The sequence below is a fragment of the Mustela nivalis genome (genome assembly GCF_964662115.1).
Source record: "Mustela nivalis genome assembly, chromosome: 16".
Lineage (NCBI taxonomy): Eukaryota > Metazoa > Chordata > Mammalia > Carnivora > Mustelidae > Mustela > Mustela nivalis.
Window position 1 is genome coordinate 9,455,856 of NC_139035.1, and position 18,050 is coordinate 9,473,905.

Consider the following 18,050-nt stretch of genomic DNA (forward strand, 5'->3'; position numbering starts at 1 on the left):
AACCGCCAAGGAAAATCCAGTTTTTGTTTTTTCAATTATTCCTTATCCAAGGAGGTTTCAATTATTCCCAGAATAGTTAAGTAGATATGGGTGAAGATTTTTTGGCTATGATTTTGCCTTACTCACACAACTTACCCTTTCCATGTCAACCACCTCTCAGGTAACTTGAGTCGATTGTATTCAGAAGAAATATCTGTGTTCCCTCACTAGCATGGAACTGGTGCCTGCATGAACAGATTTAACTCACTATAAATGCAAACATGCAAAAGGACATAGCCTGGCCCCATTGAATAATTAATCAAGCACGTCATTGTCTAAAATCATGCCCTTGTTTTTTGTTTTGAATAGGCTAGTAGTTTGATTTAGCCCCGAGATTGTATAATGTCTGAGTGGGACCAAAAATAATTTTCCAGTTTGGAATTTCAGACAAACTCAGAAAAATCACTCTGAGAATCGTAAATGAAAGAGCGCTTGAGTGCTCAAAGCCATAGTTCAGAAACAAATTATATTCTAAAGGGAAAAAATGGCTGTGGTTAATTTGCTGTTGTTCAAAACAAACTAATAATATTTTAAAAGAATTAAAATTGTAATATAATCAGAAGTCAGTTTTCCACAACCAAAGACAAGTGGAAAGTCAAGTCAGATAGCATAAAGTAGGTAATTACTCGTTGGTATTGTGGGCCTCTATTTTGTCATTTGGATAACTACTTTTTTTCCATTTTGTGGAGTTTTCCAAAATAATGATACATTTTTATGTGTAATAAGCTAGTCAATTTAAAAATATGTATTAATCTCCTAATACGTGTCCCAAATTGGGTGATGTACTGTGAGTACATAAAAGATTTATACATCAGGCTTCTGTCTTCAAATCTAACTGGAGGGAGAGGTTAACACACACTGCTTTTTTACTCATCCCAATTTAGAGAAACAGTATGGTCTTAAATCTGCTGTAGAAATTAATGTGGTTTGGAATAATCTAAATAATCTTTTTTTTTTTTTTTTAAGATTCTATTTATTTGACAGGCAGAGATCACAAGTAGGCAGAGAAGCAGGCAGAGAGGAAGCAGGCTCCCTGCTGAGCAGAGAGCCTGCAGGGCTCCATCCCAGGACCCTGAGATCATGACCTGAGCCAAAGGCAGAGGCTTTAACTTACTGAGCCATCCAGGCGCCTCTAAATAATCATTTCTTAATAAGTCATTGGAAAGACTAACCCCAGTCTTTAATTTTTTAAAACATGTATTATTTCAGATGCAAGAATTTAAGAATTATTGTAGGCACAGGGGATACAGGGACAAATAAAGTGTTTCCTGTCCTCAAGAGCTTACAGTACAAGCAAATATACAAAGTCATTGCAAATCAATCGAAGAGGCTCTAGAATGCGAGTTCTGGACTCCTGTGAGGAAAAGCTTGACCCGGAAAGCTTCAAGGAGCAGGTGACCTTCAAGGAGGTCACTGACAACTGGGAGGGAGCCGCCCCAGTGTCTGTGGGAGGGTGAATGTTAGGGCAGGGAGGGGCTGGGGGAGGGCATTCCAGAAAAAGGAAACTGCAAACAACCTATGAGAAGGCACAGTGGGTGAGAAGTCAACCCGAGCCCAAAGCTGAGGTTTTCCGACGTTTATTTCAAAGCCCTTCATTATCTATATGCAAAGAGGGCGTCTTTCAAAACAAACTACCAGACTATAATGACTACGAAATTTAAATATTATGTCAATGCTAATGATTACTTTCCCATATTCTGGGAAGTCCAGAATTAATTGTAAACAACCGTATTCGTTTTATGTAAGTACCTATTTTCTAACAGAAGCCATTTTGTGATGATTCAATAGTTTCTCATCAGTTTCAAAAAGAGAATGCTGGTAACAGCATCAAACGAGTACATTCTATAGAAAAAGGTTATTTTAATTAAGAACAGTTGGCTTCCGGGCTTACTGAGAAATTACAGGACCAGAATAAAAGGAGAATGTTAAGAAAATCATCACAGAGTAGTACCTTGTACTCTGAAGGTTTCAACATTTACAGTTAACAGTTCATACATTTTCACACAATATCCTCTAAACTAATAGGCAAACACTTAAAAATCATCCAAGATTAGCTTTAAAATCGTGTATTCGTTTGAATCACGTAATTCAAGAAATTAAAAAAAAAATTCTAGCAGAAGGAGCTGATCCTTAAACCCAGACAAAAATGGAACACCCTGCGACAGCTGCGAAGTTTCAGAAACGCGGCAGGTACAACTTCTCAGTAGTAACCTTAGCCGGAGGTCACGTCCAATCTCACGAGCTAGGACATTTAACGTCGGGGTCGAGGCGGCCCGCCGGGCCCGTCTCCGTTGCCATGAGACCCTTCCAGGCTGTGTCAGCCACTGCCGCCTTGGCGACGCGCGTGGGCCCCGCCGGCCCGGGTCGGGGTGCCGGCTGGGATGCCCCCCACCCCGAGCCCGCCCGGCGTCCCGGCCTCTCGGCCCCCGGGGCAGCCGCGAGGTCCGCCCCCGGCTCTCCGGCCGCGCTTTCAAATCCGTCGTACCCACGGGCGGGGAGGGAGCCGGGTCTGCGAGTCCCCACGCGGGGCGGGAGGAGGGAGAACGGGGCCCGTGGCTCGCTCACTCCCTCGACCCCCCCAGGCCGGAGAAGGCAGCGCTCGGGCCGCGGGAGAGGGGCGGGAGGGGTGGGGGCGCGCGCGGGGGGAGGGGGAGCGGGAGGGAGAGGGGCGCGCGCTACGAGCCTCCCCTCCGCCCCCGCCCCGGGGTCTCCCGCCCTCGGGGTTCGGAGCCGCCGGTGCCTCAGGCCAGACTCGCGCGCTGGCTGGAAGGGGCAAGGACGCCACGACCTAGGGTGACGCCAGGCATCTCCCGGGCGACGGCTCCGCAGCAAGATGGCGGACGATAAAGAAAGGGAGGGCACAGGTAAGACCGGGGCCCGCACCGGGGCGCGCCGGGCGGGGTGGGCCGCCCTCCAGCGGAGTCGGCCCCGCGGGGAGAAGGCCCACAGGGCAGGGGGCCACGGACGCGCCCTGCAGCCTGGCGCCCGCTGCCTCCCTGCCGACGCCTGAGCCCCGCCCCGTCCCCCTCCTTCCCTCCTCCCCCATCTCCCCCCTTCCCCCTCCCCCACCGCCTCCCTCCCCGGGAGCTCCGAGCCGCGGCTCCGGCGGGCGAGGCCGATAATGGCGTCCTTGTTCGCCGCCGGCACCCCGCCTCCACAGTCTCGCCCCGGCCTCTGTGCCGCAGGCGCCACACCGGCGGCTGCGGGGCTGCGGGCACCCGGGGCGGCCCGGCTGTGGCCGCCCGCGCCCGGCGGACCCTCGGGCAGCACGGCAGCCCCGCCCGCCGGGAACACGCCCGCCGCCTCCATTTTGCCTGCTCGGTGGGGACGTGAGGGGGACGAGGGGGGACGGCGGGGGGACGGCCTTTCCGGCTCGCGGGCGCCCCCTCCGCGGCTGCGGCCTCCGAAGCGCGCGCCCGCGGGGGGCGGGTCGGAGCCCTGGCGCGCGGCCGCGTGAGGAGGGCGGGAGAGCTGCCCGCAGGCGGCGGCGCTGGGCGGCGGAAGCGCGGGCGGAACCCTGGGCGTCCACGTTGCGCGGCGACCCTTGACGTCGTGTCGGCGCCAGCCGGAGCCCCGGCCCCTTCCTCGGTTGCTCCAAGGGAACAGCCCGTGCGTGTGCGCCCGCGGGCACCCTCCTGGCAAAACCCCGGCCACCCGTCGAGGTCAGCATCTTGGAAATGAAATTACAGTTCGTCCTCGTTTCCTGGCCGGGGAGCTGCGAACACCGTGTCACGTGTCCCTTCCCTCAGCCTGCGGCCGAGTGTCATCAGGTTCACATTCACTAGTGCAGAAGCCGGCCCTGAGGTAGTCAGTCACTCGTGTGGCTAAAATCACAGAAAATCGGCGGAGAAACCGTGGAAACGGGGCCGAAGATCTGCCTGCCTGTGGAGAAGAGGAATGCGATTTGGTTTATTTTTAGGACCGTCAAGTCTGGAGACTCGGAAGTGTGTTCTAGATGTTACCTTTACAGAGAGGCCTCATTTTTTATTGTGCTGCTTTTGCATCCGAAGGAAATGATTACTTTTTTTTTTTTAAGACTGATTTTAAAGGGTTTTATTTTTATTTTTTGGAGTTTATTTTTGTTTTTTTAAGTAGTTTCTACACCCAGTGTGGGGCTCGAACTCCCCGACAGGAGATCAAGAGTCCCATGCTCTTCGGACTAGGCCAGCCAGGTGTTGCTTTAAGACAAATTTTTAAAAACTGCCCCAGAAAACCACATGATTTCGTCGTTATTATTATTTACAAAAAAGTGGAACAAGATAAATTAACATGTTAATTACGGATGTTTATTTTTTTAAGGTTGATTAGGTCAGCAGAGAACGCACTGGATTGTGTCTCAAATCCAACATTTTCTTTACTTTCTTAAAAAAAAAAAAAAGCTTTTCTGATGTTTCACTTTTCAGAAATACTTTTCTATTTAGAATAAATCCAGAGGAAGAAACAGTTCTGTCCATAACTATAGAAGTAATGACAAAGGCTGGATGTCATTCATTCTGTTGACATATGTTGAATGCCTGTGGAGGGTGTTCTCCTTAAGTGAGGATTTTGAATGAAAAAAACTTGACTTTCGAGAAAGGTGGGATCAGGGCACTGCTGGGTGGCTCAGTTGCTCAAGCCGCTGCCTTAGGCTCAGGTCATTGTCCCGGGGTCCTGGGATCCAGTCCTATGTGAGGCTCCCTGCTCAGTAGAGAGCCTGCTTCTTCCCCTTCCTCTGCCTCTGCCTGTGGCTCTGCCTACTTGTGCTCTCTCTCTGTCTCGCTGTCAAATAAATAAATAAGATCTTTAAAAGAAAAAAAAAGGTGAGATCAGTAAAGGAGATAAGACATGGGTGCAGGGGAGAGAGCAGTGAGCTGGGGACCAGACTGTATATTAAATCTCAACATTGGTTGAGAACCAGTGTTATATGGTATATCTTATTTATGCTTAACAGTTTTACAAGTTGATTGTAATTGCAGTTGGTAGGACATGATGAAATGACGCCATGTTGCCTGAGGGTAAACTAGCAACTCATTTGGCAGTTACCATCTTTGGACATAACTGCACTCCTGGATTTGATTCTCAGCCCTGAAGGTTGAGAAATTACATCTCACCAGTAATCATAATTGATCAAGGCTTTGGGGTTTCACTCAAGCAAACTAATTAATTTTAAATTCAGTAGGGGTATGCTGACACTTTAACCAGAAAGCTGATCTCAGCAATGTAGTATTTTGTTTTATGAGTATTAAGCTTTTGGGGAGGGTGAATTTATATTTCAAAAGGTCCTTGATGAGCGTGGAATCACACAAAAGAAAGGATAGTTTTGGAGCATATATCCAGTACCCTGTTAGCTTTAAGAGGAAAGGACCATTAAAAAAAAAATTTATTTACATTCAATTTGGTTAGCATATAGTGTATTATTAGCTTCAGGGGTAGAGTTCAATGATTCATCAGTTTCATAGGACACCCAGTACTCACTAGGTACAATGAGCCCTCCTTAATGCCCATCACCCGGTATCCCATTCCCCCACACACCTTCCCTCCAGCAACCCTTAGTTTGTTCCCTCCAGTTAAGAGTCCCTTTTGGCTTGCCTTGCTCTGTTTTTTTCTTATTTTATTTTTCTTCCCTTCCCCTATGTTCATCTGTTTTATTTAAATTCCACATATGAGTGAATCATACGGTGTTTGTCTTTCTCTGGCTTATTTTGCTTAGCATGGTACCCTCTAGTTCCATCCATGTTGTTGCAAATTCAAGATTTCATTCTCTTTGATAGCTGAGTAATAATCCATTGTATATATATAATACCACATCTTTTTTTTTTTTTTTAAGATTTTATTTATTTATTTGACAGACAGAGATCACAAGAAGGCAGAGAGGCAAGCAGAGAGAGAGGAGGAAGCAGGCTCCCTGCCGATCAGAGAGCCTGATTCGGGGCTCGATCCCAGGACCCTGGGATCATGACCTGAGCTGAAGGCAGAGGCTTTAGCCCACTGAGCCACCCAGGTGCCCCTAATACCACATCTTTATCCATTTATTTGTCAGTGGGCATCGGGGCTCTTTCCGTATTTTGGCTACTGGGGACATGGCTGCTATAAGAAAGGGGACCATTTTCTGATCTGTTACACTCAGTGTCTTGAGGAGGTTCCCAGCACATTGTAGGAGCTCAATATTTACTGAATAGAGAATATTTCTATTAATTAAAGATGTTTATATTTTAGCCAAAACATTACTTGCTGTTAACTAAAAATCTATTCTGTACCCAAAACTACATACACTAGTTGTGTTTTTTTGTTTTTTTTTTCCCTCATTCTTACAAGTAAGCAATAAACTTCTATTACTTCTGGCTCAACGTATTTTTAGAAAAGATATGTTTGTTTATTTCAGAGAGAAAGAGAGGGAAGGGGCAGAGAAAATCTCAAGCTGACTCCCCACACTGGGCTCGATCCCATGATCCATGAGGTCATTACCTGAGCTGATACCAAGAGTTGGTCCCTCAACTGACTATGAGCCTTCAAGGTACCCCTTAACAAGTATTTTTTGAGAGCCAAAGTATTCACTGGCCTGTTTTTAAAAACAACAACTACAAAAATTCTCTATGTAGAAACATGCATATATTTTCTTTTTAAAGATTTTATTTACTTACTTGAGATAGCACTAGTGGACAGGAGGGTCAGAGGGAGAGGGAGAAGCAGACTCCCCGCTGAGCAGAGAGCCTGATGTAGGACTTGATCCCAGGACCATGAGATCATGACCTGAGCCAAAGGCAGACGCTTAACTGACTGAGCCACCCAGGTACCCCACCTTAACTGATTTTCATATATTTTAAATAATTTATCTTTAATCTTGAGAAAGTTTCAGAGGAAGTTTAAGCTTCTAGATTTATATCCTATCCAGCTCTTCTTCAACATTTAGGAATTAATCTTGGTTAAAGTACAGAGGACATTGGTAACAAAAATTAACTATGACAGGCTATTATGTTCTATTTATAAGTTTCGTATAAGATTATGTACACTGAAGTTGTTCTGTTCCTTTGTAGCGTTTTTGTGGTTTAACATTTTTTATTTATTTTTTTCCTAGGGGCACATAGGTGGTTCAGTCAATTAAGCTCTTTTGGCTTAACGTCTTGACCCCAGGGTCTTAGGATTGAGTCCCGCCTCAGGCTCCTTGCTCAGCAGGGAGCCTGCTTCTCTCCCCTCTGGCTGCTGCTCTCTTTGTGTGTGCTCTCTGACAAATAAATAAATAAAATCTTTTAAAAAATAATTTATTTTTTCCTAGATTAAAAAATGTATGTAGTGGGCGCCTGGGTGGCTCAGTGAGTTAAAGGCTCTGTTTTTAGCTCAGGTCATGATCTTAAGGGTCCTGGGATCGAGCCCTGCATCGGGCTCTCTGCTCAGCAGGGAGCCTGCTTCCTCCTCTCTCTCTCTGCCTGCCTCTCTGCCTACTTGTGATCTCCATCTGCCAAATAAATAAATAAAATCTTAAAAAAAAAGAACCCACCTACGTAGTTATGTTAGCTAACAAAAAAAAGGAATTTACATTTTAGAATCAAGTTAATTTCAAAAAGCTAATTTTGTTTTACTGAAAGAATATTTGAAATGGGATAGCAAAAATTGTTTTTTGAAGTTCTATTATTTCTTTCAAGTTTGCTCAGCCAGAACACTTTTTTCCTTTTCCTTCTCTTTTGTTTTGTTTTGTTTTGTTTAGAGAATCAACTCAATTGTCGATTCTTTGAATCTTTTAAACTTATTGTCTCTATCTCCTCGAGAATTTTACATAGGACTGCAAAGAACTTCTGTTTATAATTAGAATCATGTCTAGGAAACAAACTGCTTTGGAATAAAATCCGCTAACTTGGCAGGGCAAGGAGCTTTGGAAGGTATGTCAGTTTTTTCAGTAAGCCTCAGATATTTAAAGTTTGCTTTAGGATTTACTATTTTTGTATAAAAATATTGTTTCTTTGCATTGGTTGGTTAAGTGTCTCTAATTCAACTATCAACTCCTGAATGGTAGAGTTTTACAAGTTTTTGTTTATTTCTTTGCATTGTGCCTTTCCTCCGAAAACCCAACATTTGAAAATCTAAGGTAAGAAACAAACTACAGGTGGATATTACTTTTTAAAAAGGAAACTGTTAGTAGTGCAGGGTATACAATGGAGTAGTAGAAAAGTGGGGTAAGACCTCAATTTCCCCAAGCTCTGTCTGATCTTAGCCAAGATGCTAAGACCTCAGGAGCCTGTAGTTCCTCAAATGTAAAGTGGGAAGAATTTTACCTACTTCATAATGTTGTTGTAATGGAGATGGTGTGGTCTTACTCATCTTTATATCCCCAGGACCCACCGTGATGCCTGGCAGAAAAGAAATGCTGAATAAACAGGAAGAAAAGTACTTGGCACAGTCTAGGAAATTTGTAGTTATCGGTATATGTGTGGCATGGAATCTAGGAGTTAAGGAAAACTTAAATCTAAGTCTTACCAATTCTTGATCACACATGATGCATCATCCATGCCTATATTGAGGACCATTTAGCAGTTTTCTCCTTGTTTTAGACAGATAACAATCGACATAGAGACTAACTGAAGAAGAAAACTTACAATTTATTTCCTCTAATTTAGAATAAAACTTGGAGAAAAACTGGACTGAATTTGATCTTTGTACTTACCTATCAAAATCAGTGAAGAAAATTCGTATCTTAACAAGTCAAGTGGACAGTGAGATAGCACGTCACACCCCTTAGGATGACTACGGTAAAAAAAATTAGCACTGGCAAGGTGTGGAGAGATTGGAGGTCCTGTGTGCTTGTTGATGGGCATGTGAAATGGTACAGCTACTGCGGAAAATAGTATCGCAGTTGTTCAAAAATTCAGATACTGAATTACCATATAGATCCAGCAACTCTACATCTGGCTTTATACCCAAAATAATTGAAAGCAGGAACTTGAATAAGTCTTTGCACACCCGTGTTCATAGCAGCATTATTCACAGTAGCCAAAAGGTAAAAGCAACTCAGGTGTCCATCAGTGGATGAATGGTTGCACAAAATGCAGTGTGATCATACCCGGCAATATTACCCATCTTTAAAAAGGGAAAAAATTCTGACTTAATGCTGCCACAAGGCTGAATCTTGAAGATACTATTGTAAGTGAATTTAACCAGTCGCAGAAGGACCAGTACTGTGTAATTCTGCTTACATGAGGTATGTAGATTTGTAGGAACAGAGTAGAATGGTGGTTGCCAGGGGGAAGGGGAAGAGGGAGCTTGTTAGTTAATGGAATAGAGCTTCAGTGTTTGCAAGATGAAAAGTTCTAGAGATGGGTTGTACAACAATGTGAATGTACCTAACACTAAGGAACCGTATGGTGCTTGAGCTGGTTAATGTCTTAGTCTGTTTTATCATAATTTGAAACAGATGAAATGGAGATATTGAGTACATCCAAAATACTGTTAAGTGTGAGAGACTGCCCGGGAGCCTGTAGTCCTCCGAGATGCCACCTATTGGCCTGGGTTTTGCTTCCAGAAACCTGCCAGGTCATCTGGTAAAGAGCCAAGAAAGACCCCATGTTGCTCTAGCAGGGGGAGGGGGAAGGTAAACATTTTGAAGTCTCAGAGCATTCTGCATAACAAAGACCCACCCTTCTGGTGGAAAAGACTTTCCCAGAGCTTTGTGCTCCCCTGCCTGCATTTAACCAACTCGGGTCCCCTGTAGCAGTCCTATCTCGTCTGAGGGGGCAGAGAGAAGCCAAAAAACACTTGTGAAGGTCACAGCCCAAAGACAAGTCCAGTAAAAGACTGAAGTTTGATTATGAGGTAGAATGCTTTCCTTCGCTTAACTTGACCACCACATCACAGAGTTGTAGTACAGTAATCGTGGATTGCCGCTGAACTGTGTGTGGCGCACATTACTTCAGGACTCCTTAGAGGAATACAGCTGTGGCGAAGATTAAACACAGCCCTGTTCTTGGCCAAATTGTTATGAAGCCTCTTGACTGACTGTCTTAGGTCCTATAACTTGAGCGGTATGCCTGGCTTTCAACAAAAAATTAGAAGGCATGCAAAAGCAAAAACACCTTCGGAGACCAAGTAAGCATCAGAACTAAACTCAGGGGGCGCATGGGTGGCTCAGTGGGTTAAAGCCTCTGCCTTCGGCTCAGGTCATGATCCCAGGGTCCTGGGATCGAGCCCCAAGTTGGACTCTCTGCTTGGCGGAGAGCTTGCTTCCTCCTCTCTCTCTCTCTCTCTGCCTACTTGTGATCTCTGTCTGTCAAATAAATAAAATAAAATAAAATAAAAAAAGAAATTTAAAAGAGCTAGGATTAATATGTTGAGGGCTCCGATGGAAAAAGGCAACATTCAAGAACAAATGCAACATTCAAGAACAAATGCATACTGTAAGCAGAGACGCGGAATCAAAGGGAAATGTTAGAAATTGAATGCAGCGGAACAGAAGAATACCTTTGGTGGGTCCGTCAGCAGACTCAACATTGAGGAAAGAATGACAGAATTTGATTATTTCAATAGAAATGTCTCAAACTGAAATACAAAGAGCAAAAAGAATGAAAAAAAAAAACCCAGCATGAGAGCTGTGGGACAGTTTCTTGAAGGTGTAAAAGACACAGTGGGAATACCAGAAGGAAGAGAATGAAAGAATGGAGCGGAAGAAATATTTGTAGTGGTAATGGACGAGTTTTCCCCCAAACATCCCAAGATACCAAAGTAGATCCAGGAAACTAAGAGAAGACCAAGCAGGGTAAATACCAAAAAATATTGCCAGGGCATCTCCTAGTCAAACTGCAGAAAACCAAAGATGACAAGAAAATCTTGAAAGATGGCAGAGGAAAGCAGTCACCTTACCTGGATTTTGTCAGAAACCATGTAAGCCAGGTGAGAGTAGAGTGAAATCGTTGAGGCGTTGAAAGATGCGACCAAGTTATTTTTTTAAGTAATCAGTATTGAGGAAGGTACTATCCAAGGTCACTAGCTCCGTCGTGAAGCAAGGGCTCCATTCAAGTCCGTCTCCAACACCAATGTCCTTAGTCTCTGTGTCTCACATAGAGAAGTCAAGTTGAAATTTATAGAAAGAAAAAATAATAATAAAAATAGAATTTACCCATCATCTCATTATCTAGAGCAGTACCCAGACTGCAGTGAGGTCAGAATCACCCAGAGGGTTTGTTGAAACATAGATTGCTAAGCTCTCAGGCCCGAATTTGTGTGAGAATTTGTGTTTCTAACAAGTCACCATAGGATAAGGATGCTGTTAAAAACCATTGATCCACAATCTAGAATAAAGTTTGCCATTTTTTTTTTTTTTTTTTTTTTTTTTGGGAAAGTTTGCCATTTTAACGTATTTTTTTTCTCGGCAGATTTGTTTTTCGTTGGTTTCATATAGTTGGTATTGTATATAGTTTTATATCTAACTTTTCCACTTAACTATTAATGAGTGCTTTCTCATGCCCTAAGTGTCTCTCACACACATCGTGTTATAGCTGCGTGCATCGTTGTTTATGGAACATGTGAGTTAAGCTTTCCCCGACTGTTGGCTGTTTCGATTGTTTCCACATTTCCCGTGCTGTAAATAATGCTGCAGTTAGTGTTGGTCCACAAAGATCTTTTGACCCAGCTTTGATCCCCATCCTCTTCCCGCTTTGGAAAAATAATTTCACTTAATCTCACCCCTGTTGGTTCTTACTAGGTACTAACACAGGGTGTTCTAATTTCTAAATTCTCTGAGTGCCTTGTGATCCTCTTATACTAATTACATTAATTCTTTTTCAATTTTTTGTAATCAAAGGCACATAATTGCCAGAGTTCATGATCAGTATAAGACACATAGTTGCTTAGTTGTTTATCCTATTACAGTAGAAACTCCATGAAATCAAGAGACTTTGTTTCATTTACAGCTGAATGCCTGGAATTTGGGACAGTGTGGAGGTTATAGTAGTCCCTGTGAAAACATTGAATGAATGAGTGAACCAGGAGTAACACATGGAGTAAAGAAATGTAATGTCACCCTTCATGGTCTCATTATGGATAAATGTATTTTTCAGTTAACCTTTAAAAAACATTAAAAATAGCTCAGAGCTACCCCCATTAGGTTTGGAGAGGCACTCAGACTGGAAACATTTAATCTAACCTCATAAAAAACTAGAATGACACATCTGCTTCACCATGGTGATTGAGCACACATGTTTATTTTTATCCTTCTTGAAACCCAACTAGAATGACAGTGAAGGAATTAAAAAAGGCCTTAGACGTTACAAGGGCAGGGAGAGGGGGAGAGGAGATAGCAGCAGTTTGTAAAAAGACATTAAGAGAAGAGAATAGAAAGATTAGGAGAGGGCATAATTTTTAAATGGGTGGACGGGTGGCCATTAGCCTAGCAGAAACAAAGGAAAGAAAAGTCTGTAGAGAAAGGAGCCAAAAAGGAACAAACCAAGTGGAGCTGTACAACCCTGTACAACCCTCAAGATTGACGCAGCAACCATCTGAAGGCGTGTGTGAGGCTAATTCTGGGTGGTTTGGATTGAAGTCCTAGGCAAGTGGTTGGGTCTCTCATTCCTTGGAAAAACCAGGTGATCCCTTCCCTTCCACCCATTCAGGAGACTCTGATTATTATTATATTTTTTTAGAGAGGTGGGGAGGGGCAAAGGGAAAGGGAGAGAGGAAATCTTAAGCAGGCTCCCTGCTCAGCACAGAGCCAGGCACGGGATCTGATCTCATGATCCTGAGATCATGACCTGAGCAGAAATCAAGATTCAGATATTTAACCAACTGTGCCAGCCAGGTGCCTCTCCCTGATGGCCTCAAATCAGAGAGACAGGTTTTAGGGATGCCAGCCCTGTGGATGGTAGTGGGTGATAGACCATCATTATTATTATTACCATGTTTGGTACAGTAGCTGAAATATTATTAAAATTGGTGTGAAACTCAAGTATTGTCACCTAGATAGAAATCTGAGTAGGACCCAAGATAATAAACCTGAAAAGTGGTAGTATGTTGAATAGGTTGTCATACAGATGGGGATTTGAAATTCTCAGATTTGTGCTAATGATTACATTATAAGTAGTTCAAGTACTAGAAACTTCAAATGAAAAGTGAAAGGGAATCCAGAGTTTAAAAAACGTCAAGTGAAATCAGTAAATAAAATGAAATTTCATATGAAACTGGGATATAATCAAATACGAGGGAAGTTATCTCAAATATGGCCTCAATTTCAATGACTTTGATCTGTTACAATTTGGCGACCCACTTCCGTAGCTAAACCAGAGATGCCCTAATCTAGAATGGTGGTACCTCTGACATCTTAAATTTTAGTCTCGGGCCTCTAGTCTCTCATCTAGAGCAGTCCATCAGTCTTTGTCTATCCCAGCCCTGCTTGCTTCAGAAGGAGTTTGGGTCGTCCGCATGACGTCATGATGTCATCTCTCTAATCCCCTCACCTACCTCCCTATTCACTCTGCAACTCTTTTGTTTCGTATATGGGAGAGAAGATACAAGCCCTAAGATAGAAATTCTCTCAATTTCTTGACACATATATATTTATCTGTATCTACCAGATTGTGGAAGGCTCTGAAATGGTTTACTCCATTTCTCATACTGAAAATCTGGTTATCTGGTTATAAATCCTCTAACCTAAGACCCTATACTGTTTTCCCGTTGATTTAGGATGGACTAAACTTCAACAGAGCAGACTAGGATGTTTTGTTTCTCCAGGTCCGTTTCTGATCTCCTGTTTGGCACAACCTTTCGTGCATTCGACCCTTTGTCATAATGAACAGTTGGTTTTCTCATCACAGCAGTGGTGGACCTGTGCACGTGTTTCCCCAGCATGGGCTTCATTTAACAAATTGTTGTTTTGTGGTTAAGAACATGAAATATAGTGGCATCTGGGTGGCTCAGTCGGTTGAGTGCACGACTCTTGATCTCAGCTCAGGTATTGGTCTCAGGGCCATGAGTTCAAACCTGGTGTTGGGCTCCACCCTAAGTATGGAGCCTACTTAAAAGCAAACAAATGGGACATCTGAGTGGCTAAGTTGCTTGATTTTGGCTCAGGATTTGGTCTCATGGGTCATGGGATTGAGCCCTAAGTTGGGCTTTGCATTCTGTAGGGAGTTTGCTTGAGATTCTCTCTCTCTCCTCCTCTCCTTGCCCAGCTTGCGCTTTCTGTCTCTCAAAATGAATGGATAAATCTCTAAAAACAGGCAAAACCATGAAGTCTATAGTAAATCTTTACTGACTCAAATTCCAGCTCTGCCACTTAAGAGCTGGGTAACTTCAGGGTAGGTACTGAGCTATTCTAATTTCTTTCTTTCTTTTTTAAAAATATTTTATTTATTTATTTGACAGAGATCACAAGTAGACAGAGAGGCAGGCAGAGAGAGAGGAGGAAGCAGGCTCCCCACAGAGCAGAGAGCCCAATGTGAGGCTCGATCACAGCACCCTGGGATCATGACCTGAATCTAAGGCAGAGGCTTTAACTAACTGAGCCACCCAGGTGCCCTCTATTCTAATTTCTTCACAAGTCAACTGAGTATAGTGGAACCTTCCTCATATGGTGGCAAAGCAGGTAGCAGAGAGCGTCACGTGTTAGCAAGAGCTGTGCACAGGTTATCCGTCATTACCTGCCATGCCAGGCACTGTGCTCTACATTGGGGGAAGAATTAGATTAGAGATGATATTACTGTAGAGGAGAGAGCCATAAGAACATAATTATTTAACCACATTTTGGATAAGTGCTTCCAAAAAGTTCAGGGTTTCAGAGGAGGGACACTTAATTTTTTCTTCAGGGGCATTGAGTGTAGCCCTCCCTCTTACTAGGGTTCAGTGGAAGCAAAGCAAATTCAGAAGGCCGAAGCAGCAAAGGAGCCTGGCTTATCCGAGGCATTGATGAGGGCCAGGGTAGCTGGAATGGAGTGACGTGTGAGAAGTGACGGGAACTGAGGTTGGCAGAGTGGGCAGAGGTCAGGCCTGTTTGATGACCAGGTTGGAGGGGAGTGGATGCTGACCTCTATTAAAGAGGAAAAGGAAGCCATCGCAGCATTTTAAACAGGGAAATAACACATTTGGTTTATGTTTTTATAAACACACGAACAAATATTTTTGTTCAAGCCTGTTGTCTTGAACCAGGGGTTCCTGGGTGGCTCAGTCGGCTCCACGTCTGCCTTCAGCTCAGGTCATGACCCCAGAGGCCTGGGATCAAGCCCCATGTCAGGCTCCCTGATCAGTGGGGAGTTTGCTTCTCCCTCTCCCTCTGCACCCTCCTGCCCCTGCTCCTGCTCTCTGTCTCTCTCAAATAAATAAATAAAATCTTAAAAAAAAAAAAAGCTGAAAATTTGCTGAATGAAAGCTAGTTGAGTAAATATGGTATGCAGTTTTAAGCCTGGTGTTTTAGTGGTACAGTGTCTTTGGATCAAGTTGATTATAAAATAAGAATTCATTAATAACTACTCCCTCCCCTCCTCCAAAAAAAAAAAAAAAAAAAAAAACCAAAAAACAAAATACAAAACGAATTGGGTTCTTGACTTTTTAAAAACAGAGTATCTTTGGAATAGGTACCGGCGGTACTTGAGACAAACAGAACAATAGTGTTATTTGTACTTCTTGTTAATTAACCTTAGGGGCATTTCTTTACCTTCTTTGCTGTATGTTTTATACAGTTCTCAAGGGAAGGATTCCTCTTGGGACTTATTATTTCATGTTAATTTCCTAGGAGGGGTTTTGAGCACCTGGTTAAATATTTAAATATGTATAAGATGTCTTAGGTTTAGGAAAGAACTAAGCTGTACTATTTGTTTAAAACTCCACTCTATAGAGATGCCTGGCTGGCTCAGTCGTAAGAATGTGTGACACTTGATCTTGGGGTCATGAGTTCAAGCCCTACTTTGTTTAAACAAACAAAATGCCCTGCTCTATAACCGTAAGTGATGTGACTTTTATTTTGGTTATGACAGCTCCTTCTGTATTTATTATCATTAGTTTCTTCTTTTGAAATTAAGTGTAACTTTTTTTCTTTTTATGTTTTTTTTTTTCTTAAAGATTTTATTTATTTATTTGACAGAGAGAGATGACAAGCAGGCAGAGAGGCAGGCAGAGAGAGAGAGAGGAGGAAGCAGGCTCCCCGCTGAGCAGAGAGCCCAATGCGGGGCTCGATCGCAGGATCCTGAGATCATGACCTGAGCTGAGGGCAGCGGCTTAACCCACCGAGCCACCCAGGCCCCCCTCTTTTTATGGTTTGATTTTAATTTGGTATGATAGCTAATTTTTAGCCTTCGTGTTCCCATTGCTGAAAGGCAAATATAATGTCAAATTGTTGGGTTTGGTAGTATCTAATATGGAATTTTTTAAAATTAATTTTTTAACTTTAATTCCAGTATACTTAATATAAGTGTTGTATTGGCTTCAGGTGTACAATATAGCAATTCAACACTTCCATACATCACCCTGTGCTCCATGTGAGTGAAATCATGGTATTTGTCTTTCTGACTTATTTTGTTTAGCGTCACATTCTCTAGCTCCATCTATGTTGTTGCAAATAGCAAGATTTCATGCTTTTTAATGGTAGAATAATGTTCCATTATATATACACACCATTGTATATACACACGCACCCACATCTTTATTCATTTATCGTTGGACACTTGGGCTACTTCTGTAGTTTGCCTATTATAAACAATGCTGCCGTAAACATAGGGGTGCATGTCTCCCTTGGAATTAGTGTTTCTGTATTATTTGGGTAAATACCCAGTAGTGTGATTGCTGTGTTGTAGGATAGCTCTATTTTTAACTTTTTAAAGAGCACTGATACTGTTTTCCAGAGTGACTGCACGAGCCTGCATTCCCACCAGCAGCACGCAAGGGTTCCTTTTGCTCCACATCCTTGCCAACACCTGTTGTTTCTTGTGTTGTTAATTTTAGCTGTTCTGACAGATGTGGTCATTGTGGTTTTGATTTGCATTTCCCTGATGATGAATGATGTTGAGCATCTTTTCATAGGTCTGTTAGTCTTCTTTGGAGAAATATTTGTTCATGTGTTCAGCCCATATTTAATTGGATTCTATTTTTGGGGTGTTGAGTGGTATTAGTTCTTTATATATTTTGGATACTGTTTATCGGATATGTCATTTGCAAATATCTTTTCCCGGGCGCCTGGGTGGCTCAGTGGGTTAAAGCCTCTGTCTTCGGCTCAGGTCATGATCCCAGGGTCCTGGGATCGAGCCCCACATCGGGCTCTTTGCTCAGCGAGGAGCCTGCTTCCTCCTCTCTCTCTCTGCCTGCCTCTCCGCCTACTTGTGATTTCTGTCTGTCAAATAAATAAATAAAAATTAAAAAAAAAAAATTTAAAAAAAAAAATATCTTTTCCCATTCACTAAGTTGTCTTTTAGTTTTGTTGATTGCTTCCTTCACAGTGCAGAAGCTTTTTATTTTGATGAAGTCCCAATAGTTTATTTTTGCTTTTGTTTCTTTTGCCTCAGGAGGCATAGCTAGAAAAATGTTGCTACAGCCAATGCCAGAGAAATTACTCCCAGTGTTCTCTTCTAGGATTTTTATGGTTTCTAGGTTTTATGGTTTACATTTAGGTCCTTAATCCATTCTGAGTTTATTTTTGTGTATGGTGGAAGAAGGTAGTCCGGTTTCATTCTTTTGCTTGCTGTCCAGTTTTCCCAACACCATTAGTTGGAGAAACTGTCTTTTTCCCATTGAATATTCTTTCCTCCTGTGTTGAAGATTAATTGACCATATAATTATGGTTTTATTTCTGGACTCTCTGTTCTGTTCCATTGATCTATGTGTCTGTTTTTGTGCCAATACCATACTATTTTGATAATGTCAGCGTTGTAATAACTTCAGAACTCAGATTGTGATAACCTCCAGTTTTGTTTTTCTTTTCCAAGATTGTTTTTGTTATGTGAGGGTCTTTTGTGGTTCCCTACAAATTTAAGGACTGTTTGTTCTAGTTCTGTGAAAAATGCTGTTGGTATTTGGATAGGGATTGCACTAAATATGTAGGCTGTTTTGCATATATAGACCCTTTAACAGTA

The 18,050-nt window shown here is 42.8% G+C and overlaps 1 protein-coding gene across 3 annotated transcripts in view; it reads left to right on the plus strand.

Moving 5' to 3' along the window:
* Nucleotides 1-993: 993 nt before the first annotated feature.
* Nucleotides 994-18,050, plus strand: part of DRC8 (dynein regulatory complex subunit 8) — a 144,512-nt gene continuing 127,455 nt past the window's right edge. For all 3 annotated transcript variants that reach the window (XM_082702365.1, XM_082702363.1, XM_082702364.1), the window contains exon 1: nt 994-2,903. In XM_082702365.1, coding sequence (XP_082558491.1) covers nt 2,873-2,903 — 31 coding nt within the window. In that variant the 5' untranslated portion in view covers nt 994-2,872. The remainder of the gene's footprint in view (nt 2,904-18,050) is intronic.